Source organism: Callionymus lyra, chromosome 6 (assembly GCF_982586985.1).
Source record: "Callionymus lyra chromosome 6, fCalLyr1.hap1.1, whole genome shotgun sequence".
NCBI lineage: Eukaryota > Metazoa > Chordata > Actinopteri > Syngnathiformes > Callionymidae > Callionymus > Callionymus lyra.
In genome coordinates, this window is record NC_141823.1 from 21,940,350 (window position 1) to 21,965,892 (window position 25,543).

The following is a 25,543-nucleotide window of genomic DNA, read 5'->3' on the forward strand; positions in this document are numbered from 1 at the left end:
ACGACTGGCTTCTAGAGCGGGAAGTGCGTGAAGGTACCCGGTAAATTGAAAAACCAAGTGACAGCGCTTCAGTAGCTCAACATAAACACAAAGGTTTGTTTATTCTTACATATAAGGCCTGTTTCGATCACCGACACTAGTTACAAAGGCTTTAATGTCTGTCAATTTACGGAAGCTGTCAAGTTAGGTGACGCTGAATCCACAAGTGGCAATGATGGCCTCGCGAGGTAATTCTTATGTTATTGGTTCGTGTGTTTGAACGACGTGGTTAACAACACCTTGTTCGACTTCTCAGGTTGGCAGCATCCTTATGTCAACATTTTTAAACACGTTAAAGTCGAAGAATGGAGAAAGTCGTCAAAAGAAGGAGATGTCTCGACTTACACGGTATTTATTGTTTGTTTATCTCCAGCTACATGTGATAAAACAGGACTAGAAACGTCCACCTCATAACCTGGAATATGAAGCCAATGATGATGAAGCTTTAGGTTTTTAAATGAGTTCTATTTTAACATTAAATCAAACATTATATTTAAATGTAAGTGTGTATAAAAATGTAAAGCTAAATGTTTCTTGTTTCCAGTATAGTAAGTAAGTAAGTAAGTAATTTTTATTTATATAGCGCTTTTCCAGACCAGGGTCACAAAGCGCTTAAACAATCAAAACAATATTCAATAAAGTATATACTTTAAAGGTCAAGATAAAACTGTTAACACAACAGGAGTTCCAGAAAATCAAGGAAAAGGTATCTCTGTTATGTCATGTTCATCTCCCTCTTTCTTTCCAAAACCATTTCAGGACAAGACCTTGAAATGTTCTGTATTTCGTATTCGGAGTTCTTTTACAGCGAGCAGCTACATCCTGGTACCTAAATACAATCATCAGTCACTGGGCCTGACAGGGCGATACTTTTATCTTCTCTTCAAGCCTATCCAAGGCACTTTCTTTGTGGCCCACCTGGATGTTGCTGTAAAGGTATGTTCTCCTAAATTCGTGGTTCGATCAAATATGAGTTTTCCGAGACACAAACCTAACACATTTTTTACCCGTCGTCTATGGAAGGAGGGCCAAGTTGTTCGCATCTCCTTCTCTAACATGTTCAAAGAATTCAAGTGCTCACCGACGACCATTCAGCTTCCTTTTGTTTTTCCAAAATTAATTGACCAAAACAATGAAGGTACGTCTGCATCATTTTATTCAGTATTTTTTCAATATATGTCTGATTTTCGATTCTGTCTGATATTCACTCTTGATGTAGTTGGGCAAACTCCCACAAAAGTACGTTGGATGTGTCTGACTCTGGATCTGCAGCACACACTCTCTGCCTTCATTGACTGCTGCTACATTTACTTGAAGACCATCAAACTTTGTTCCAACATGTATGTTAAAAACATGTTCACCAGCCATCTACTGCTGAATCCTGGTGAGCATGTACATTTGTTCCCATGCATACATTAATATTCAGGTAAATTTGTGATTTATTTTCCACGTGATATTGCCTTGCTGGTTGATCTTTGAAACTGTAAAGTATTCAACTACATGACCATCTATAGAACATCATAAGATAAGTTCTTGTTCCCTTTGTACTTTGTTCAACAGGGCCTTCCTTTAGTGAAGCAAAGACTTTAGGTTTGACCTGTCCTCAAGGGACTGCCCCCATGCCCAGGGATATGGTGTTCCCTGTGCCCAAAGGAAAGTTATGGCACGAGCTCTATGATTACATCAGGTATACATAAAACAAAATAAAAATAATTAACGTAATTTAGATTTTTTTGTTGTTGTTGTCGTATCAAAAATGTTAACGTGAACACCTGCAGGTCATAAACAGGTGTTTACAATATATTTTTTTAACTTTTAAGTTATGTTTGTGCAGCTAATAGTAAATTGTTCTCTGAATTAAGAAAATGACAGAAGTTAAATGTGTGTCACAATATTTTTATTGTCAATTCTCTAAGGTAGATGAACATGCTTCTAAAGCCTGTTGATAACGGCATAATAAACAATGAAGATAAAGTTGTAATACTTATAAACCACATTGAAGCAGGTAACGAAAAAATATGCAATATTAGTGATTCAATATTTAACCTACATTGAAGGACATGTGGTTATGAATAGTTTTTATTAGGCCTTAAATTACATTTGGCTAAACATGGCTTTAGAATGTATTAGTCTTCTTTTTATATGGTTCTGGTAGCTCAGAGTTTATGAAAGCCATTTTGTTCAGTTCAGTTCAGTTCAGTTTATTTTAAAAGGACATGGTTTGAAAATAATCCATAATAATGGAGATCAATTATTGTATTATTTCCTTGATTTATTTAGGAAATGTTGTATGTATTTATTGTTAGTTAGTGGTACAACAAAGATCAAGTTAGGAGCTTTAACATGTAAATTAGATTAGATACACTTTATTGATCTCTCTAAATGATCTGTAGTTACATTTTCAGTTTTCTTCCTAAGCGCCATCAAACCTTTTGTTCTGCCTTTTGCCTTGATTGACTGAGAAAATAATCATGTTGATGCTTTTCACTAGGTTTCCGTTGGAGGAAAAAGAAACGCCAAATAAATTAATTCAGAAAGAAAAATCCTTTCAACCCACTGGTTAGTTTTTTGTTTTTTTTTCTTTTTATTCAATCACAATCATATCATTCAATGCAACTCTACTCATTACACGTTGTTTTAGATATTATCCATGACTCATTCATGATTTCTTTTTTCAGATGTGCTTCCAACTCAGTCAGTTAATGAGGATCCTTGCTGTGTTAGAAATGGCAAACCAGTTAATTGTTCGGGGTCTGTCATCAAGCAGCTCAGTCCGGCTATATCTGTAAGGCAGTGTGTTTTATCCAATATATTTGACAGATATGAGACATTTTCTTATTTTTTATATTTTCTAAATTATTACGTTGAAGCTATTGGTTAATCCAAGTATTACATTTTAAGAATATTTTGTCTTTTCTTTCAAATCCTATACCTACATATATTTTTCTTAATTTTGCAACCACTTATTCAAGATTCACATTTCGCATTTTAAATCTAAACTCAAATTGCTCCAAATTCCATACACGACATGTCTTCAATTTATTTTCAATGTACTCTTCAGCCTCCAAGAGCAAGTCAGAGAGAAAATAATCTCTATCATGATGATGATGATGATGATGATGATGGCGACGAGGATTTGAGATCCAACTTGTGCCAACTAACCTCGAGACCTCCATGTAACTCTGACAGCGAAGGCATTCATGTGTATGTTCACCCCGATGGACAAAACTTTGACGACAGTGAGGAAAGCGATGAGGAGGTAAAGCTTCTGTTGTTGGCAAGTGCTAAACTTTAAAACATTTATCATTGCATTTGTGATCAGGATAAAATGATGCAATTTAAGTTGAAAGTTGAAAATTCATGAATAGCAGCAGAAAGTTATTTCTTGTTAGTAGCTTCTGTAACTTTTCTAAAACTTATTTTTACATCAAATTTTTATATATTTCAACCCTTTGACACCTGGATTTTTTACAGCTGTTGACCTTTGCTTTAAAATCGAGTAATATGTGTCAAATGTTTAATTTTATATACTGATAATATCATTAGGAGAATAGGTTTGCTGTATTGGTTGATAACTTAAAGGAAACAACGATTTTGTTCATTATTGATAAATGCTCCATAGTTTATGGTTTGTTTGTTTTAAAAAAAGAAAGGAAATAGTTAGTAGTTATAGTATCCACGTGCATCTACTTTACATCTACTTAACTCTCCATATTGCTTGCGGTTTTTTTATTAATCCCTCTGGAGATCTCCTTCGGGAAATTAGGTTTACAGTGAACAGCAGACAATTGAAGGTACAGAAGTTTCAAAAAAGCAAGAACAAAGGGCAAATAAAAAGAACAAAGTTCAGGGAGATAAAAAAAAAGTGCAAATATGAAGTGCAATGGTCAAAGGAGAAAAACAATGAGTTACCTGAACTGAACTCCAGTTCTATTGGTACATGCGAAGCCCTCTAAGCGTGGCATGTATGTAATAGTACACAAAGACCTGAAAGGATACAAACATGGATACTTTTAGTTAGGTTTTTATTATTACCTTGCTTTACATGTATACTGTAATTGGCTGCTCTTTTGGAGAGTGCTAGAAATGTGCTTTATGTAATGTATACTTATGGTTATTACCATGGTTACTTTTCTTTGTTTCTTGGTTCTATTTTTATCGTGTCAGAAACTGGTTACCAATTTCACTCTCACTTTTATATGTTGAGAAGCTGGTTTCTCATGTTTAGGTCGATGCCATTTGCTTGATTCTAGCCAAAGCATTTTTTTTATAATGTTATTGATTGTGACCCTTAGTCAAAAGAATCAGTTTAAACCCTTGTATTGATCTATATTCATGTGTAGAAATCATTTATTTTTAAATTTGTACCATATTTGATGTTCTTGTTTCAGGCGCAGGCTTATTCTGTCCCACATCCTGCTGAAACATTTTTTTACGACACTGCAGAACAAGTAAGATTGTATATAGTGAAACTATTTTTTAAAGGCTGGTTCATTTCATCTCCCACATTTCTATTTGTCTTTCTTCATGGCAGAAGTTGCTACCTGACCCAATTCTAAGGCTCAGTCGAATCATTGGCTTTGGAGGCGCGACTACCAAATCTGTGAGCGTAACAAGAGAATTATTCAAAATTAAATCAAGTCCTGCACTAAACTGAACGAATGATGATTTCCACTTCAGGCATTGTGGACCAAATCTGGAGATTCCGTGGTGTACCCATGTCATGCAATCATTGTCTGCATGCAGATTTCCACAAAAGCGCAGCGGTTTTTCATAGGTCACACCGACAAGGTACATCTTTTAAGAAATCATTAAAGTGGAGAAGCATGTTTATCTGATTAAAACAATATGAGCATGTATGTTTCAAATTTTTAGTTTTCCCAGAATATTCTTTCTGCTAGCGTCTATATCTATGGTGGTCTACACTCATGGAGAACTTCATGTCAAGTGTTAATTAATTCTCTCAGTCTTGTCATAGCTCACATTTTGTAGAACATTAAGTTTTCTGTCCATTTTTTCTTTTTTATTAATCATTAAACCTACAGTTAACACTGTTACTTTTAGGTGAATCGTTATTTCTAATAAATCATTTGATTTAAATAACCATAATGTCATAGTATAAAGTTAAAAAATATATATATATATATATAAATCCAAAATGTATGTTGTTAATTTACTAATGTGCAGGGAAACAATTTTGAGGTCATTGTTTGAGTTTAGTTGAACCAGGATAAAGGGTTTGACCTCTCTAACCTTTGTGTTACCTTTGAGGACTACAGATGGAAAGTAGCATTGTGCTAAATCTGGTGCAGCCATCTTTTTAATGTAACTGCACATTCTCCTTTTATATAAACTGAACTGAGCTGTTGTACATTGTAACCTTGTTGATCTATGATTAAAGATGATGAGTCACCTCACGGCAGTCGTTTTTATTTTTTCAGGTTAACACAATGGCCTTAAATTGTGACACAACCCTACTGGCTTCTGCTCAAACTGGCACCCACTGTGTTATTCGCTTGTGGAACTTCAAAAAGGGAGACTGTCTGAGCATTGTAAGGGTTGAGGCTCATGTGTTAACCTCACTCTGGTAAGTATCCTGAGCAACACTTTATGGACAAGAATACTGTCTTTTCTCAGCCCTTTTTTGAGATATCATTTTGATCCAGGGATGTCGAGTGTAATGAGCGAGCTCAATGTTTTTTAATTCACAGTCAAGCTTGGGTTATACAACACAAAAGTTGTGTTTAAACAGATGCTACTTTACATCCCAGCGAAATTCAAGGAAATCATGACATTTTAAAATGTGTATTCTGTTATCAACATTTCCTGAAAATTAAGAAATCTGTCCTTACTCTTTGGAGTTAACACACACCAACAGTGACACACAAGTGATGATGATGATGTTAATTCTACTTGAAACAAGTTGATTTAACTTTTATAAATAACATGGCAGCTTAAAAACTCTGCACGCAAGTCTGTTAAACATTTTTACTTGTGCAGGCTTTTCCTTGATTTTCTGAGACTCTTGTGTTCGTCTCGGTGTTGTCTTGACCTTTTAAGTACAGTATTTATTTTATTGGGTATTTTGTGACCCTGGTCTAGAAAAGCGTGCTATAAATACTAATTACCGGTTCTTACTTACTTGGATCTATAAGACATTTAAGCTTCTAACAATATATTTCTCACAGCAATGATCCTCTTTTGGTTATTGTGTCTAATATTAAGTGTTAAGTTTTAATTTTTAAATAATTAAACTATTATTTAGTATATTAAGAAAAATCCAAGAAAACATGATTTAGCGACAATTGCCAGCTTATGGAACCATTTGATTGACGTCTTAACATTAAGTTTAGTTTTATATTTTTACAGCTTCTCTGTCAGTGCCAGCATTCTCTGTGGGGTTGGCAAGGATAAACAGCAGAAAACGGTGAGTTCCATACGTTTCCTCACAATGACTACTCTGTCCATATTTAAAACTTGTCATTGTAGTTTTTGGTGTTATGTTCCCTTTTATTTTGATCATCTGCAGCTGGTGGTGGTGTGGAACACACTCCATGTAAAGGGTGGACAGATGAACATCCTTGCCAAATCGCATATAGATCTGGACGTCCACACCATGAAGGTTGACCCGTTTGATGAGAAAAGGTATTTGTTATTTCAATGTGCACTTGAGGAATCGTGAAAAACATTCTCTGCAGGCTGTGCCAGATAAACAATCGGATATGTAAATTCACAATTTTAAACACAAACGGCAGAAAAGCAGTCATTCGTATACAAAACCATGAATAACGTGTTACTCTGAATACATGTTCTGAGTGTGTTTGGAATTTAAATATCAGCTTGTATAAATGCAAATTTCATTTTTATATAAAAAACTGTCGAGGTCACTTAGACACTCAAGCAGTCTCTATTCAGTGGTGTGAAGGCGTGTTTCTGATTTATTGTCTTTTTGAACATATCTCCTCTTTTGTCACTTGGGGTTGGGTTGTGGGGGCAGCAAGACTCAGACTATCCTCTCCCCAGACAGAGACATTCTAATCACATTCCCAAGTCACCTCTACTGACTCCTTTCAATGTGGAGGAGGATCAGTTCTAAGATGTTAAGATGTTTTCTATCAAAACATTAAAATGTTTTGTTAATAATGACTGAGAAATTCAAACTATTTTTAGACCAGAGGTGCTCAACATACATTTCTTGGGATCTTGGCTTTACTATCTCAAGCTGGTCTTATTTAAGTCAGTTTAGGTGTCAGAATTATAAGGTGTGATATTATGGTTGATCAGGGGCAAAGTAACCATTATTATTAACCGTTATTATTTGTAAATATTTGTTTCAAAACCATTTTTCTTTTTTTTTATTTATAAAAAAATGTCTTATTATAAAATAATTCGATGTTGTGTTTGCTATCTTGCTCTTGTAGTTAAAATTATGGATTAGATGGCCATTTAAAAACTACATGTCAAGATATCAAAGGTATTGAAATTGGAAAACAAAAACACACTGTAGGACGCTTTGCAGATGACATTATGGTATATTTAAACCACCCCAATAGAACATTTCCCCGCGTAATGAAAACTTGAATACGGAACACTGAAAATACTCAGGCTATAAATTGAATGTGAATAAGAATCTTTGAATTTTGACATTAAATTCAGAAAGCCAATGAAATTATCAAATGAACTGGAAATCTCCAAAAATAAAATATCTTGGACTACAACTTGCATCACGTACAAGAGGTAGCTGACATAAATGATAAAAAAAAAATCAATAAAGATATTCAGAAAGACTTCAACCGCTGGTCTGTCTTTAATATAGACTTTGGAAGAAGAATTTTCTACATTCAAGATTCATTTGGAATGGGAGAAAACCTTGAGGTTTCATACAAAACATTCCAATTAAATAAAGAAGATGGAGGAATGTCAATACCCAATTTGAGATACTATTTTCAAGCAGCCCAGTTAAGATATCTTGTGTGTCTCTGTTGTCCTAAATACCGATCCAGATGGAAGGACATAGAAATAAAAATGATTAATTCAATCTGCACTGGGTGATTGTGAAAACAAAACAATCGTATTAAAAAGAAGTTGTTAAACAAACTATGAACTGTGGAGGAGAAGTGGTAAGCACTACAAATTGGAAGGGGAAGTGAGAGTGTTAGCCTGGCTGGCATTAAATTCAAACCTGGAGCATCTGATTTCAAATTTAAACAATGGTGTGCTAAAGGGATCACAGCAAATTAAAGATCACCACGACAAGAGAATAAAACCATATTTGTTTGAAACACAATTATTGAAATATTCTCCAAATCATACAAACAAAATGTCAATAAAATAATTTCTAAACTTAATCGTGCCCTTCAGCATCTTGGAAACAACAATACATTATAAAGAAATGGGAAAAAACAATTAGGCATTATTATTACACAGGCATAATGGCAATCAATGTAGAAAACACAACATACACCTACAAGCTCAAGGAACTGGAGATATTTTACAAAAGACTTGTACGAAACTGAACCACAAAGCATTAAGCAATGGAGTTATGTTGTGAATGGTATCTTTGTAATGGAACAAATCACCTTCTCTCTTGGGTTGAGAACTGACCATGCACAAAAAGTGGAAGAAGTGGTTTTCATATAAAGAAAGACAGGATGCCATTAATACAAGAGTGTAATGTTAGGTTTGTTCTATTCAAAAGAAAATAAGTAAAGAGTAATAGGTGTAAAATTGAACGATAAAAGCTGGAACTTTATCCACAAGCATAATGTGTGGATTTCTTTTTCAAATTTTATTCTGTCCATTGACTAAAAATATATCCGATCAATGCCAGCTAAATGCCGGCATAATAATCCGCCTATTGATTGAAATGTTTTGTCATCACAATACCTATTTACATTTCCCTCATGCTCCTCAGATTTCACTGTTCTGAACTGATTTTAATATGGATTTTAGCTGAAATGTTGAGTTTATTTCATCTTTTTGAGAAGATCAGATATTTCTTTCACAGATGGGTAATTCAAAATGTCTCATTAGCATAATGTGATACATGCATGAAACCTCTGTGAACCCCTATGGTGCTCAAGGTTCTCCTGAGTTGATCCCTGACATTCACCAGCAATTGTGACGCTCCAAGCTCTGAGGAACCTGCGGCTTTACAACAGAAATGTCGCCACGAATTTGGTCAAAGATGACAAAGATTATATTCAATATTTGTTATATTTTCCAAGTGCATCAAATACGACACAAACTGGAGAACTCGCTTGTTTTCTTGCAGAATGGTATCATGTGGTCGCGACAATATCCGTCTCTGGCGACTTCGAAACGGGACACTCCGTTCCCGTCCGGTTGATCTCTCCGGACATGGTTTGTCGGACATTACTGACGTGGCATTTGAGGAAGGCAGAATTCCCCTCCAGGATCAGGATGAGAACACACTGTAAAAACCTTTACAACCTTTAGCTGCAGACAAGTGAGATCTCGTATAACGGATCCCTTTTTTTTTCTCTCTGCAGATTTGCAAGCAGTCGGAGTGGTCATATTATTGAAATAGACTACAACAGATCCGTCGTTAAACATGTGAGAAGGTTGTTCTCGGCACCAAAGCAGGACATCAAGAACGACAATCACCTGACTTTAAACACAGGTTACTAGTACATCTCGTCAATGCAGTGTTGCACCACAGATATTCATATAGGTTTTTGTTCTGTTTGTTTGCCTATTTATTTCTTATCAGGTCCAGGCATTGCCATCAATAGCATCAGTGTGTCCTCGTCATTCTGTGCCACAGGCTCTGACGATGGGTTCCTGCGGCTCTGGCCGCTCACTTTTTCTGCCGTCATCCTTGAAGCAGGTACAAGTGGTCAGAATTTACTAAACAGAAATTTTACACTCCAGGTAATGAGATTCTGTAGAATTCATCAGTAAATAAAATGAAGCAAGTGAATGTTTAACCTCTTACATTTAATGCATCACTTTGACTGTCAGCAAATACCATTTTTTACATTCAAAAACAGAAGGAAGTAATAGATGGTTTGTCCAATTCACAGCAACACAGACGATGGATTCATAAAACAAGAACAAAGTGCAATAAAAAAGTGCAAGATATAAAGATAAAGAACATAGATCAAAGAAAAAAGAATACAAAGCTTAACATTGAATATCATATTTTCACTTCGTTCCTGCCCCCAAACTCAAAATTAAACGGCCCAATAGCACGGAGAATGAATGAGTCCCTGAGTCTATTAGTATTGCATCTGGGAAGGAGCATTCGTGCTTCATCTGCTTCTCTGCTCAGTGTTTTTGTTCATTCATTTGTATGTCCTTGTCGTTTGTAACAGACATCAATAGACATAGAGTACTAAAAGGCAGATCTCTGTGACCCTCTTTGAGTAAAATCAATTAAAAAGTTTCAACACTCTTTTAGTACCATCTCCGTCTATGTATCAACCATTATATGTTGTAATAAAGAGACCAATAAATAAGTAGTAATCTGTCAAAACATGCCAATGGACAGTTATAGTGTCCTCTAGCCTGTAAGCTGATATTTATAAGATGTAACGTTTTTTTTCTCTGCTAAAAAAAGTGTGATGTTATGTTACATGATTAATGATGACTTGGCTGGGGGTTTTTTTCAGAACATGAGGGACCTGTAAGCTTTGTGTCCATATCGTCAAATGGCCTCCAAGTCCTGGCAGCCACAGTGACTGGTAGCCTTGGATTCCTAGACGTGAGCAGCCGCGGGTACAGCACGCTAATGCGGTCGCACACGGACACCGTACTGGGTTTCAGTGCCGATGGCATTCGCCGACATCTTACTACTGCTTCTTCTGACGGAACCGTGCGCATTTGGAATATGGATTCTCTGCATCAAGTTCGTTATATTTATACTTATTTAAGGAATTACTGAACCCAAATGACAATCTTTCAATGTTTGTTTTTATAATAAGACTGTTTCTTATGGTCAATTGATTTATTAAATACTTTCCTGCTTATTTAGTCTGATATGTGTTAAAGAATTTCAATTAAAATTCTCATTTTAATCCATATTTAATCAACCATTAACCTAGAAGCTACATCCAGAGTTGCAGTTTTGACAGTTTTAATCAAAGTTGAATTAACACTATTTGTTTCCTGTCAGTTGTTTGATTTTGTTTCGGAGGACCGTCCCTGCTCAGTGACCTTCCATCCTTGCGAGCAAGTCATCTCCTGCGGCTTCAGCTCCGGTGTTATTAGAGTCTTTGATATTTCCAGTGCCATGCTGTTGGCAGAACACGGGTGGGTCTGGACTTAAATTTCAGTTTCTACCATGCTGAGTTTGTATGCTGATATAAATATTATCATGTTTCAGGCAGCACAGTGGGGAGGTTGTTGGTCTCGCTTTTTCTCCGAACGGAGATTTCATGTACAGTGCTGACAGTCGGGGCTCCTTAGCACTTTACAATGCTAATGAGAAGGACCATGGAGTGATCAGGGTTGTGTGTAAGGATACCCACGTGTTCATACTGCCAGTGAATAATATTAAAAAAAAAACATTAACAGGTTTATTTTTGGCCTTAAAATGACATTCAAACAAACCAATTTATTCATGTAGTTTCTTACCAATTTACCCTTGTACTTGTATTTACCTGTTACCCTTGTCATAACTTTTTCAAAACTTCAATTTATCTTCTTTTTTTTTTTAATACAATGTATATTCAAAAAATAAAGTAGCTAATTGAACATTTTTATGAAACCGTTTTAATTCACAATCATATGAGTATACTGGTTGGTATTCTTGGTAGCTTTTGTTGATCGATTTATATTGTGTGTACACACACACACAAATGTAATTCTCTCTATTTCATGGCTGTTTTACCATGTTCATTTATCTCTAATGGTGTGCTGCTGTCTAAAAACAACATTCTATAGATCCGTTGTATGCATTTTAGGACATTTTACTAGATTCTAAAAAGATTTCTCAAAGGTGTAAAAGAATGGTTATAATTATTTACAAATTAAAGAAGCCCGAAGAGCATAATTAAAACCATTTGGAATCTAATTAATCTTGTATGATTTGAACTGTTCAAATCTATACATTTGGAAAAAAAGGATTTGAAAAATGGTGTCATATTTGGCCAGTTATAAACACCAGACACCACTGTTGAGAGGATTGTGCATTTATGATTGGCTAACACAAAGATCAAATGTTTAACATCATTGATATGTTTGTCTTGTGCTGGCGTGTACACAATATTTAAATAGCTTTCACTATATCTACATAGGAATATTAAAAAACATAATTGCAGGAATCTGAAGCATCATGTCGTAGTTAAAATGTAATTTTATATATTTATATATTAAACTCTTGTTGTCTTGAGTGCTACAGAAATTATTTTGTAACCTTGGCCAGATCTGTACCTTCCCACAATTCCCTCTCTGAACTCCTTAGGCAGTTCCTTTGAACTGAAGAATCTCCTGGTTGTGTTTCATGATTCAGGTAATGTGGTAGCACCAGGAACTCGGCGTGCTCCAGAAGCTCTCGCAGTGAGCAGTGACAGCTGCTGTCTGGCATTTGTAGGACCCACTGAGCACCTTGTCACCATCACTGACGCACATTCCCTGGATGAGGTACCTACATCACCTGCTAATTCCTTCCTACCCATTAGCTTTTTCTTTGTCCATTTGCTACCCTTATCCATGAGTAATGTAATGTTTTTTTTAGCCCAGTCAAGATCTGGCTGCATGTCTTGTTCCTAATTAGCTCTTCTTTCACCATTCATGCTGAAACATTTTCACTTTTTCCAGGTGCTTCAAATAGATGTCAGCAAGTTGGACGTGCACAGCTCTGAAAGAGATTCTGCACATAAGCTCTGCTTCTCTCCCGCCTCGACAGAGCATCTGTTGATAGCCACCTCAGCAAACACAATCCTTTGGGTGAGCACAAAGACGGCACAACTGCTTCGCAAGGTAATATAATTGAAATGATGTATTTTTTTTGTATTAAACATTATTCATAAACGATTCACATATATGGTTAAATACCATTTTTATTGGTCTGTATTAGAGCTAGATACCGGTTCTCTATGCTATGATGGCATTGTTTATGACATAAACTGTGGTAACTAGACAAAAAGCAACAAGAATTTCAGTGCTTCATTTATATTTCTGTTTCATTTTGCCTGATTAAAAACACAATTAAGCCCCGAAATAAACAAAGTCGGTCCAAGTCATCTTTACCATTCTTTAAGGACAATCTACGGCCAATAAAGAACCTGCGATGTCTATGCCAATAGTGCTGGGTGGTGTTACCACATCAAATAAGAATTACCGCCATTTTATACAACATCAGTTCAATTGTTGCTTTCTTGAATTCCCATGAATATTGCTGGTCACTCTCCAGCCACTTCCAAATGCTTCTTGGCTTGTTGGTGTGGAGTCCATTATAAAATAATTGTTATGATCAGCTTCTAGAATTTGCAGGCAAATTCTGTCCAACGAATCCATTAGACAGTTGCATTGACATTGCTTTTAAAAGCAAATACTAAAAGATGCAAATAAATTGGCATAGCCGTCATTTTTAACAAACATCTTGAATTAATGTTCGAATGTCTGAGCTTGAATGACCATCTGAGCTTCTTACTGTCACCCACTAAAGATGATTTTTTTTGTGGCTCTTTATGAAGTGGGCTGCCATAAATGTTGTTTTGACTTGTCTGCATGTCTTTGGTCCTCACAGATTTCGACTGTGCACAGACGCCAGTGTTCCTCTCTGGCTGTGAGCAAGGCTGGTCAGTTCTTGCTAACAGCAGGACACAACACTCTCAAAGTATGGCACTACCACAGGAGCCATTTAAGCCCTCAGGTGATTTTTATTTTTCTCTGTGGCGTTTCTCTGCTGTGTTCTATGCTGAGAAGAAAAGGTATTGATTCCACTTGGAAGCCCATAATTATTATATCGGCTCACGCTCCACGTACGTCAGCAGCCACATTTATTAAAGAGTCAAGGACGATCATCTAAAGCTGTTTTAGCTGCATTCATCTTGTTTTTCAATTTATCTGGGATTAGGGCGTGTTAGTGAACGACCAGAGCAACGTCTCAATTAAATCTTCTCCTGAGCTTCAGCTGTTGGGGGGCACCAAGTTCTTTCTTGCTGCCAAGATCAAACTGTTCTTGCACTCAAACTTTGGAGAAGAAATATGATACTGTCTTAAAATATTAACTTTATAACAAATGAAAGGCCACATTACATATAACGTCAGAAACATGCTTTTTATCCGACATATCCAAAATGCGCATTAAAGTACAAGAAACCTCATTGTGGTTATTTATTCTAAAAGAAAATAATGTATACCTGCACACTGAACCAGTTAAACATTTGGGTTTTAGTGCTGATAATGTTTACATTGAGTTTTCTTCTAATCAGAGCAAAATTCTTCTTGAATATTTTGACATTCGGATGAAGAGTTTTCATTGTTTTGAATAAGTTTTGTTTTATGTGTCAGACCTTTATCGGTCCCAGTCAGCCCATCAACCAGGTGAGCTTCACCCCTGACCAACTGGGGGTCATCTCAGTCGGTGATGCTATTTTTCTTTGGGATTTTCTGGCGGCCCCTCCTTCGCAAACAACCACCAAACGGTAAAGCATTTAATAATATCTTTCTTGTTAATATTGATTTATTGTTTAAAATTCTAAAAGTTCAGTCCTTTTTGGCTTTTTTTTTTTTGTTTACAGTTCTCTAACATTGGACTCAAACTCTGCCACCAAAATTGGTAATATCAACATTATTTATATTATATTATTATTATTGTTTTCATGATTATCTTGACCAAAAAAATGGATAATCATTCCAGAGGCTGTCAAAGATCATCAGCTTTCGAATGCAGTTCCTCGAAAGACATCTCCGCTCCCCTCTCCATTCGCACCACAGCGGGTTGTTGACCCAGTCGATCACTGTGGTGAGAGCGCTGAGATAATAGTCCTCACAACAACAGCAATAACGAGGACAATTTGTTATAACCCTGTAATCCTAAAGATGTCTCTATTCCTCGAAGCTACGGCCCTCTCTGTTCTGGTCATGCTTTCAAATGTTGTTTTGACTTTATAAATCATCTTAAGTGCTTTTCTTCTAAAGGGTACTTAAGTGTTTTGATCACCTGTTCTTTATTCAGTGCCTCGGTTGAAGCACTCCTTTTCATATTATATATTATATCACAAATTCAAAGCTTGTGTAATGATCTTTGGAAGAGAGGCTCTTAACTGCCCTCAGGCTCTCTCTATGTACTCATGATGTTAGTCTCCTCTCCCACCACTTCCCAAAGGTTCCATTGGACCTGAGCAAGGTTCCGTCGTTCCAGTCACCACTCCTGTTCCTGGTTCATCTCTTAACCCTCAATCCTTCCTTCCAGTGACAGAGATCAATGACTCCCAATCCCAGGACACCACTAGCATCAACGGCAAGTTCCTAATCCATGGTTCAAGATGAAAAAAGAAAACTTTGATATAAAGTTTGCTAGTTCTTTTTTTTCAGATCATAAAAGGAAACCAAACCACCCAGATTGCTACATACATTTTATACCACGTTCAAAATCATCTGAATCTGATCAGGTAAAAAAAAAGTAAACTATGAATGCACATTACAATTTTATTTTTTAATCTATAATGCGTCTATCGAATTTAGGCTGCAATTGATCCTGAACCAGGGGAGCCAGGTTTAAAGCTCCACACAGTGATTGGGTACAACAACAACGGGCGTGGCAACATGGTGTGGAGTCCAGAGCAAGGTTGACTTTTCTAATGAATGCAAATTTGCCATGACATGAGTTTAAAATTTCTGTTTCCATTCAAATTAATAGAAATAAGAAGCAATTGAAACGTATAATTGCTATATAATTACCTCTCTTATCTGCCAGCAGGTGCATGTAATAGCCTCAGTTTGGCTATGCTTCACTAAATCAGCTATTATATATATATATATATTATATTAAAATATTAAAAAATGTCCTCTGGACTGCGTAAAGACTAGATTCATCACAGTATGCTCATAACTATGAGAACATAAATAATAATAATAAATTCTATCTTCATGAAAATTACTGATAGTTATGTTTATTATGAAAAAGGAACAATAACCTCCTTAGCCTTTCATTTAAATGTCAATTCAAATGAAAAAACGCAATTTAATGAATGTTGGGTTTTTTTAACCTGCAAGCAATTTTGAGCATAAATATTTGTATTTCAGGTTTATTTGCCTACTCATGTGGGAGTATAGTAGTGATCGAGGACCTTAACACTGGCTGTCAGAGACACTTGCACGGTCACAGGGAGGAGATCTCCTGTCTCGCTGTGACACACGACGCAAAGGTGTGTAGGTTTTACCCGTTGTTGTTTTCCGTCTTTGAATGTTTCCTGATTTTATTATACTTTATGGAGTTTTGGACCTTGATCTTGTATTGTACTTTTAGAAAATAATTAAATGACTAATACTTGAGTTTTTTTTTCCAAATACCAAACCTACATTTGGGATCCTAAAATGGATGCATATTAAAATATAATATATTTAAATTTCATTCCAACTTTCAGACATTGGCATCAGCAGCATGTGGGGGTCACAACCACTTGAGCATCATTTGCATTTGGGACGTCCCGAGTGGAACTTGCTCCAAGTCCATCTCCCATCATACAGGAGCTGTGCAGGCTTTGACCTTTTCCAGAGACGATCGATACCTTCTTTCTATTGGTGAGTCAAATTACTTGCATCTGGACCTTTTTTCATAGTTTAAAATAATTGTACACTGCACGATATTAGTGGTCTTGATTACACATTGATTGTACATATTATAATAAACAAATCTAAAAGAATACAACACTATGTTTGTCAATTAATCTCTTAATGCTTTAACCTTGATGTTCATATGTTGAGTCCAACATTTAGAAAGCTCGTTAAAGAATTGACTTTTGTCCTTTTCCTGCATCTGTTTTTGCAAATTCTCTGTGGTCATGTACCAGTTTAATATGGCTAGAAGGTCTTTGAAACGCTTTTTATAACTATGCAGACTCAAATGTTCTACTTAAATCCTCAACATGCTGCCTTTCAGTTCTTTTCTGTCTGCAGGAGACTTTTCTAATCCTGAGCTTGCACTGTGGAGTTGCTGCACCCACCAGATGTTGTGCAGTGTGAGTGTGTCAGGGTCGGTTCATGCCGGAGCCTTTAGCCCCACAGCAGCCTCCCAACTGGCGTGTGTGGGCAGCAGAGGACTTTCCTTTGGCCTTCTCCACAGTCGAGGCCTTGATGCGAAAATTAAGGTAAATCCATATTAGCTGGTGGATTAGGGGGTGGTTTTGTCTGAAATTACTTATTTTTTGAGATGTCACCAGTAGTTGGCACATCTTTTATTGACTTCAATTGAATATTCAAATTAAAACATAATTGCAAGCTAATTACATGTAATATAACCTGTCTCTACATCATCTTGTTACCTTGTTACATTTTGTGTAAAGGGACAGAATACGTGAGGTTATATGATTAGATGAGTCAATGTTTGTTTATATATTTTTCAAGGGTTCAGATTTTTCTGTATAAGTAAAATGGACTGGCTTGACATATCTGTATTATAAATTAAGTTCTGAATTAATATTGTTTATTTCGGGCATGACCGTTTAAATCATAACATTTCAACATAGTTCAAAATATTACATGCATGTCACGAAAGGGAAAGCGGGAGAAGAAAATGTTACAACAGTAGATCACAAATATTTAATCAATTTCATATCCATGTCATTTACATCAGTGGATGTTATTCTACACATTTATTGACCACGTGTCTAATCTCCATGTCCCTCACCGGAGTGAGAAACATTGAGCTTTAATTTTGTTTGTGTCTGCGCTCTTATGAAAGTGGTCCCATCGCAAGTGTGAGAACGGAATGTCCTTGGCTAGCTCCGGGCGCAAAGAATTCATTGAATCTGTTTGTTATGATTAATGGGTTCCATTCCTGTATAGTATTGTGTCTAAAGTATGTAGGGTAATTGGGTTTTGTGCGTTTATTGTTAGTAATATCATTCAAAATTTCCCATAGTTTTCTATTTGAATGATTCATGTTTTCTTCCAATAATTTTCTGTAGTATTATTCCTTGCGTTCACTCTGAACACTTTTCAGTTTGATTTTGTACCTTTTGTGTCTAGTCTCCGGCTGGCCTGTCCTTGTTTTTTAAACTGTCTTTACAGAGTGTTTTTTCTTTTCTACAGGCATTAATCAATGTTTTTGTAAGCCATGGTTTCAGTTCCTATTTCTGATTTGTTCTTGTTTTCACAGGACAGTGTTTGTCATACAGTGTCGTCAAAGTTTGCAGAAAAGAATCATAAACATCATTCACATCCTTTTTATTGTAAACATTATTTCAGTTATACCTCAGTAGTTCATTATTCAGTGAATTCAATCCATCTTCTGTCCTGACTCTATAACCTATTTGTTTTTATTCTGAGTCTGTCTCATTGTGCATTTCCAGTCATAGATTAGATACTTATATCATTTAAAAGGAGACCTCTTGTAAACACAGCTTACAACAATATCTTTTCCTTACCTATTACCTTTTGTTACACGTTCTAATAGGTTCTCAACATTTTTTTTTTACATACTTTGTGAGGACTCATACTTGATGGTATTGTAGATGAAGAGGGCCACTCAGCCTCCCGCTTTTTCTCTTCTGTTACTACATACAAGAGTATGTCCCTCTAGGGAAAAATATGTGCCTTTATCTTCTTTAATCCATGTTTCCGACACCGCAACAATACTGAAGGGTCTTTTGAAGTGGTTTAGGTCAAGTAAACCTTGTCATAGTTTTCTATCCATGTCAAAGTTGTCGTTTAATTATTCATCAGTGTGGTATTTGCATCTCTCAGGCTTTTTTGTTGTAGAAATGAATATCCGGATCAGTTCTTTCGTTCCGTTCAGATGGGGTCTGTTTCACTTGTTGATTTATAATAAGGTCTGCACTATCTTCCTCACTCCTGACGTGGAAAAGTCAAAAGTTTAGCAGCAGCAGGAGCAGCCGCAAACACAACCTCAATAATGAATTGCTGATATCAGTTTCACTTCTTTTTGGCTCTGCCAAAATATGGATAATTATATTGTATAACATGATAATTCTTCCTTATACTGTAGATTTGCCCCTATATAAAACCCCAGTTATAGCTGAATTTATACTTTTAGTCCTCAGTTATAAAATAAGTATTTTCACGGTTCTTTGAACCATTTATTTTAAGCACCAATTAAATAAAAATATTTCTTTGTTACGTGATAATATTGTTGATAATTAACCAACATGAGATTGTACACTTCTTATTCTCTCGAGAAAAAGTGCCAAATAAAAGAAAGCCTTGGTTTATTGGAACTGACATCAATTTAATAATAAAACAAGTCATTAAGCAGTTATTATTTTTCTCGTCTTGTTGACTTTTCACAAAACGCTGCACGAAACATTTCCTATTAAAACAAGTGAAATATTGCACGTGTACCTTGTTAAATCTTGTCTTGGGGCCACAATAAATTTTAATTAAAGTTGGATACATTTTTCAGATGAAGCTCAAATGACTGAAGCTTGTGGTTATTATACCTGGTTTTCAGCTCCAGGGTGTGAGGACACCAGCAGCCTTGGGTGACGTGGAGATGACAGCCCTGTGCTACCATGAAGACTCGCTTCTATTCACAGCCACCAGCAGAGGACACGTCTGTGTGTGGGACATCAAGACTCGGATCTGCTTCAAGACCTGGGCAGCTGATAAAGGAGAGATTGGTACAAAATCACTTTTCTTTTTTAAATGTCAACATTTAAATGTATTTATTTGTATTTGTTGTATTTTAAGACTTATTCTTAAATGAAATTATTCTTTTTTTTTTATCCATGCCTATATTAAAACAAGAGATCAAAAAATCCACTTTAATGGTGATGCATTAGTTAACTAGGAAGAAATAAGAAAATAATAATAATAACCTGAGCTGCTTATATAGTTTCTTAATTGTCAGAAATCCTTTCTTCCATACTATACTCAGGTTCTTCATCAGTTCCAACAATCAAGATGTGAAACGTTCTTAATGTTTTTCCTTGAAGGGATGCTCCTGTACAAAGGAGACCGTCTCTTGACAGGCAGCCTCACCCACTGGTTAAAGCTGTGGGAGGTCTCAAGTGTTCAGCGTATGGAGCCTCGGGAAAAGGTCTCCTATATATCAGACCGGTATGTCTATTACCTCCTCTTACCACTGCAATAGAAACCATTGATATGTCGTCCTTTTGTAGTTTATGATCGGCAACAGCAAGTTGTTGTTTCCAGGCTGTCATGTTTGCCTTTCTTTCTCAACAGTGGCACTCCTGTGGCTCTGAAGCAAGAGTACCTGGATGGAGCTATAGTCAGTGTTGCTTTCGATCACACCTTGGACATGGGCATTGCAGGCACCACTGCTGGAACCTTGTGGAACATCCACTGGTCACAGAGTAGTGTCTTCAGGCTGGTCGGTGGTCATAATTCAAAGGTAACCACCTTCATTCTAAACATGTATCATTTGAGAAATGAGGGAAACAAAGGCATCATTTCCAGGAGCTCTATTTTAAATAAGGTTTTCAGAGACATGGTTATAAATAAATGTACCTGGATAAAATGCAGTTTGCTTAAGATGCTATGGGTTGAGTTAACCTTTATGTTATCTCAGGGTCAATGTGACCCGAAGGCCTGAAAACAAATGTGTTTGTGGTATCCCTTGTGGATGAAACAACCTCTCTGGCTTCCATACATGCATATGCAGTGATGTAGGTTGTTCACATTGACCCAGAGACGACACAAGGGATACCTCGAACATGTTTTTTTTCGGGCCCTCTGGTCAACTTGACCCTGAGATAACACAAGGTTTAAATTCAATTTTGTTCATTAAAGTGTTTAATTTATTTTGTACATTTATTCTTAAGTTAAAGGGTTGTTGGGGAAAGTAGCATGCTAGCTAAATTGTTTGATTGGTCAATTCATATTAACATAGACAATGGCTTGTCATTCTCTGGTGTCTTCCTCCAAGCTCACCCTGGTTGACATTCTTATCTAAAACCCTTGCACAATAAAGTTTTACCTTACCTTACCTTTATGTTTTCTTAAACTTGACAATGGATCCGTTTGTGTCATGAGTGTTGATATGGATTTAGGTTTTCCACGCAAACATATGGGATTGTTCTGCCCCGCATGCTTATACCCCTGACCTGCATGGAAACTAGTAACAACAGTAAAGATCCTTTTGGTCAAGCACAGAAAACAAAAACAACATGGTGCAGAATGAAATGATTTCACTTGTATTGACTTAATTGACCATTTCAGAATTATATTGTTCCGTCAACAAGAGGATTCATCCCAGTTTGTCTTGTTGCCGTTCAGGTGAATGAAGTGGTGTTCAGCCATGATGAGAGCCATTTTGCCACAGGCACAGAGGATGGTCATCTGAGGGTTTGGTCTGCCTGTAGCTATGAAATGACTGTGGAATTTCAAGTGGTTGATCAGGTATGTTTTCAAGAAATAATTGGAGCTGCTCAGCTTCCTTTTAGATCCAAGGTCCATTTTTCAAATGAGGTATCAAGACTTAAAACATAGTGTGACCATCTACATCTGTGTGCGTCAGTCGTGCCGCTGCGTGTGCTGGAGTCCGACGTCTATGGAGTCCATCTCTTTGGCTGCAGGATACAGCGATGGATCTCTTCGTCTTTTTGAGCTCTTGTCTCCAGATATGAAGAGGAAACTCAAGGCACATGATGTGGCTGTTTCTGCTGTCCAGTTCTCTGCTGAAGGTGAGTTCCTCCCAAAAATAATTTCTGCCTTTGCAGTGGTAGAAGATGTAGTTCAGATAGAACCCAGAATTAGAAGATCAGAAACAAATTCTAAATCTATCATTAGCTGCCATCATTTCTGGAAGCCAGCGAGGTTGTTCACCTTGATCCTGAGACAACACGAGGGTCCAGGGTGTCCCCTGCCTCCTCCCCGAAGAAACTGGGTTAAGCCCCAATCCCCCCTGCTACTCCCATAAGGGGTTAAGCGGCATAGAAAATGAATGATTGAATGTAATTGTATAAACTTCTTCACTTAACATTTTAGTTTTATCCTCAATTCATTGAAATCTCTAGCAGCACCTTTCCTGCTTCATCAATCATGTTTCTTTTTTCTTAAACTTTCTTTCTTTTTTCTCCTTTGTCTTCATGTAGGTTCTCTGTTCTTTGTCCATTTTTTTTTTTTTTTTTTTAATACATTTGGTTATGTTTTTCCCTTTTCACAATTCACTTTTCCCCCTTTGTTTCCTGTGTGTTTTTATCAGTTCTGTCAGTTACTGTCCTTTTCTGCCTGCGGTTCTGAAGAAAAATGTTCTTTAGGAGAAAAGAAAAAACTATTCACTGGCTGCAAATTTCATTACACATTTTGCCAAGGGCTGTCTGTCACCTGTCATGTTTTATTTCAAATGGCCATAATTTCAGTCTTTCTCTAGGTCACGTGATCCTTTCAGCTGGAATAAATGGAGTAATTGTTGTTCATCAACTTATCAACGGTAGAATCGCCCGTGTATTTAAGGACCACAGAGGAGCTCCCATCAACAGCCTTCAGTGTGTGAACGAACAGGTGAGTCAAAACAGTCGTTTAAATCTCCAAGTTAGGAACGCTAGCAGTGGGTTTCTATATAAAGAGAACTATATACAAAGAAGTCTGACTGCTAAGCAGGTGTTGATGTCGGCTCCTAATCTTGGACTGACTCTTAATGCTGCCACAAACAAAAATGAAAGGAAGGTTAGTGAGATAACGTCGAAGTAATGAGCAGGTGCACAGATGAAGAGTAAATGACAAATCTGTGTTTGTTTAACATTCCCCTGACTCTCTCTCTTGTCTGCATAACTTAACTTCGATGTCGTATATTGTCCACGTACATTCTACACTGACTCGCCGGGCGTGTCCTCCAGACAAAGTTACACAGTGCAGAGAATCACTAAACATTTAGATTTACAAGCGTTCTTCATTTCTGTTTATTTATTAATGAAAACTGCATCTGAACACTCAATATAAGTTGTCTGAAGTGTCAAAAATTGACTTTTTTCCTCTTTTTAATGTATTTCAAATGCCGCCCATCATCTGAAGCTGATTCTTTTTCTTAGTGTAACATTGCTGGCTTTGAAGGGAACGAAATGTGGTTGGCAGCCAGCGCAGACAGACGTGTCAGTGTGTGGACATCTGATTGGTTGACGTCCAAGTGTCAATTGATTGACTGGCTGAGTCTTCCTGCACCGACCTATTCAGAGGCGAGTCTGCTTTAATATCCTTGAAATCCTACTTTTAAAACCTCTGTTTTTGTTTATTTTTACTGGCGGCTCCGTTTCCTGAGAATCCTCAGTAAACCCCTGAAAAAAATCTGAAACGCTTCTGCCTTCTAGTGGCTACAGAGCGCAACTGCAGTCACAGTTTTCAGAGCTTCTCACCTGGAATGTTTCTCATACATGTTACTTTGTGTTGAGGTTAAGTTCATGGATAAATTGTGTCTCATCTCAGCATTTGTAAACATGGTCTATTATATTGTCTGTAACAATTAAATCAAATTCTTATATAAACTGAATTAAATATATACTGTATATATATTTTTTAATTTAATAAAGCTACATATTTATTGTCTTATAGTAAGATTTAATACTGAATATGTCACTGCAAGCCTTCTTTTGTCGGGTTGTGTTTGTACACTTTATATCCCTGTTTACAATGTGGCCCAAATTCAATTGCTCATCCCTGAACTAAACTTTCATAACTGTTCTTCCTTCGCAGGATGACAACCCACCACCCAGCCTGGCTGCCTTCTGCCCAACAGACCCGAGGCTGGTGGTCTACACCGGCTATGGAGTCGAGAAAGAAGTGTGTTTTTACAGTCTAGTGAAGAAACGGGTAAGAACAGGTGTGATGCAGGATTAATGCTCAGGCCCGGCATGATCAAAGACAGAACTGATCAATATTTTTCTGTCTTTTTTTTTTTTGACAACCATCAAATTGTTTCCCTTAATTCAATGTAGTTTATATTACAAACGTAGAAACAACTTTATTAATCACCATTGATCATGACAATGAAGAACGCAGACATGCTGAAGTAAAAAAATTTAATATTTCCATGGAGAATAATACGATGAGTACCAAGTCCATGTAATAAAAAAAAAAGGCATAACCTCTCTTCTGACGTAAATAATACCTGCTCGTGTTGTTTTTGTTTGTTTTCCTCCAGATTATAAAAAAGATTGCTCTTCCTCACTGGGCCACGTGTCTCAGCCTCTGTCCTCAGAGTCCGCTCATGGCTGTCGGAACAAAAGGTAAAACTCGAGTCATCCATAAAACGCAACCTCAATTTTTTGCTTGTCAGCACCAAGGCTGCTCCTAGATCACGAGCGGTTTTAATATGTGTATCATCTCTCATCAGAACGGGTTCTGAAGTTAATCAAGTCCAGCAGTGGAAGGTTCCAGGACTTTGTAGAGCACAGTGACTCTCTTCAATCGTGTCACTTCTCTCCTTCAGGGAAGCTTCTTATCTCCGTGGCTCACAATGAGATCATGCTGTGGGAGGTCTTGGGTCTCTGACTGCGACGATCTGGTGTCATTTTAAATTGTTTATTTGTAAATGATTTTCTATATTTATTTGTAAATGTCTAGGAAATTGAACACAAATGTATTGGGAAAAGTGAAATTCACTGTGCAAGCTGATTAAATCATGACCCTTCATATTCAGCCCTTATTAGATTCTCATTACCGTAAAACTTTTTAGGTGTATTTAAATGTTTTTTTTTGTTCTTCATTACTTTTGTTTTTAATAATCTGTTTATCCTTGCTTTAGTGCGTCAACATTTCTATATTTACGTTCATAGTTTGTTTTTATGGTCATTTCTTCTCTTTTCCAATTAGTTTTGTTCTCAAGTTCTATTTATTGATACTTTATGTTAATCATTGTGTAAAATTGTGTGCACTGTGACCATGACCACATCAATAAACCATGTGCTATATTTATTATAATGATGATTGGTTGTTGTCTGGAAGTGTGGCAATTAAAGAATAAATGACATTTTCATCTGTCTGTATTTTCACATGTTTTTGTACAGTATATGCATGTACTTCAAGTCAAAACTGGTTTGTCACCTTTTAATGAGGCAAGTAATTATGATTTGCACATATTAAATAATATGTTATTCATCCTTCAGACACGTATGTTTTTAAAGTTATTATTGTGCTGGTTTAATAATCCATAAAACATGATATTTAAAAAAAAAAACAACTAAAAACAGGATGTCATTTTAATGGAACCTCTAGTGTTTTAAAGATTTAGTCTTTTGTATTATGAGTATTATATTTTCTTTATTAGCAAAATGTTACTAAAAATCATTAACATATACAAACTACATAATTAAATACTAAAGGATTAAATACACATTTTGAATAAAGTAACAATAATAAAACAATAATAAAAAGGATAATGGGGCAATCATGAGGT

At 36.4% G+C, this 25,543-nt stretch overlaps 1 protein-coding gene across 4 annotated transcripts; it reads left to right on the plus strand.

Annotated features, from left to right (window-relative positions):
• The first annotated feature begins 39 nt into the window (after positions 1-39).
• Positions 40-25,092, plus strand: wdr90 (WD repeat domain 90). 4 transcript variants are annotated; one of them, XM_087794243.1, is made up of 43 exons: positions 40-93; positions 176-227; positions 296-387; positions 799-975; positions 1,063-1,423; positions 1,600-1,726; positions 2,531-2,598; positions 2,718-2,824; positions 3,101-3,298; positions 4,431-4,490; positions 4,574-4,642; positions 4,720-4,830; positions 5,481-5,626; positions 6,409-6,466; positions 6,569-6,684; positions 9,314-9,475; positions 9,552-9,682; positions 9,773-9,889; positions 10,674-10,909; positions 11,177-11,313; positions 11,387-11,517; positions 12,515-12,645; positions 12,823-12,984; positions 13,754-13,879; positions 14,521-14,654; positions 14,751-14,788; positions 14,870-14,974; positions 15,338-15,472; positions 15,547-15,623; positions 15,697-15,799; positions 16,258-16,379; positions 16,599-16,755; positions 17,131-17,321; positions 19,643-19,811; positions 20,127-20,250; positions 20,377-20,545; positions 21,430-21,552; positions 21,671-21,836; positions 22,526-22,656; positions 23,184-23,327; positions 23,842-23,958; positions 24,290-24,374; positions 24,482-25,092. In XM_087794243.1, the coding sequence occupies exons 2-43, from the start codon at positions 212-214 to the stop codon at positions 24,637-24,639; spliced, it is 5,487 nt and encodes a 1,828-aa protein (XP_087650369.1). In that variant the 5' UTR covers positions 40-93; positions 176-211; the 3' UTR covers positions 24,640-25,092. The 4 variants fall into 4 exon arrangements, with proteins under 4 accessions (XP_087650369.1, XP_087650370.1, XP_087650373.1 ...); XM_087794244.1 differs by having other exon boundaries at positions 53-227; positions 1,063-1,177; positions 1,259-1,423; XM_087794245.1 differs by lacking the exons at positions 40-93; positions 176-227 and having other exon boundaries at positions 339-387; positions 837-975; positions 1,063-1,177; positions 1,259-1,423.
• Positions 25,093-25,543: the final 451 nt, after the last annotated feature.

What these genes read in the sequence shown, in the direction of transcription:
- wdr90 (XM_087794243.1), top strand. An exon ending in TGTCCAGTTCTCTGCTGAAG is followed by an intron (nt 21,837 to 22,525) that starts GTGAGTTCCTCC and finishes GTCTTTCTCTAG; the next exon opens with GTCACGTGATCCTTTCAGCT. An exon ending in CTGCACCGACCTATTCAGAG is followed by an intron (nt 23,328 to 23,841) that starts GCGAGTCTGCTT and finishes CTTCCTTCGCAG; the next exon opens with GATGACAACCCACCACCCAG.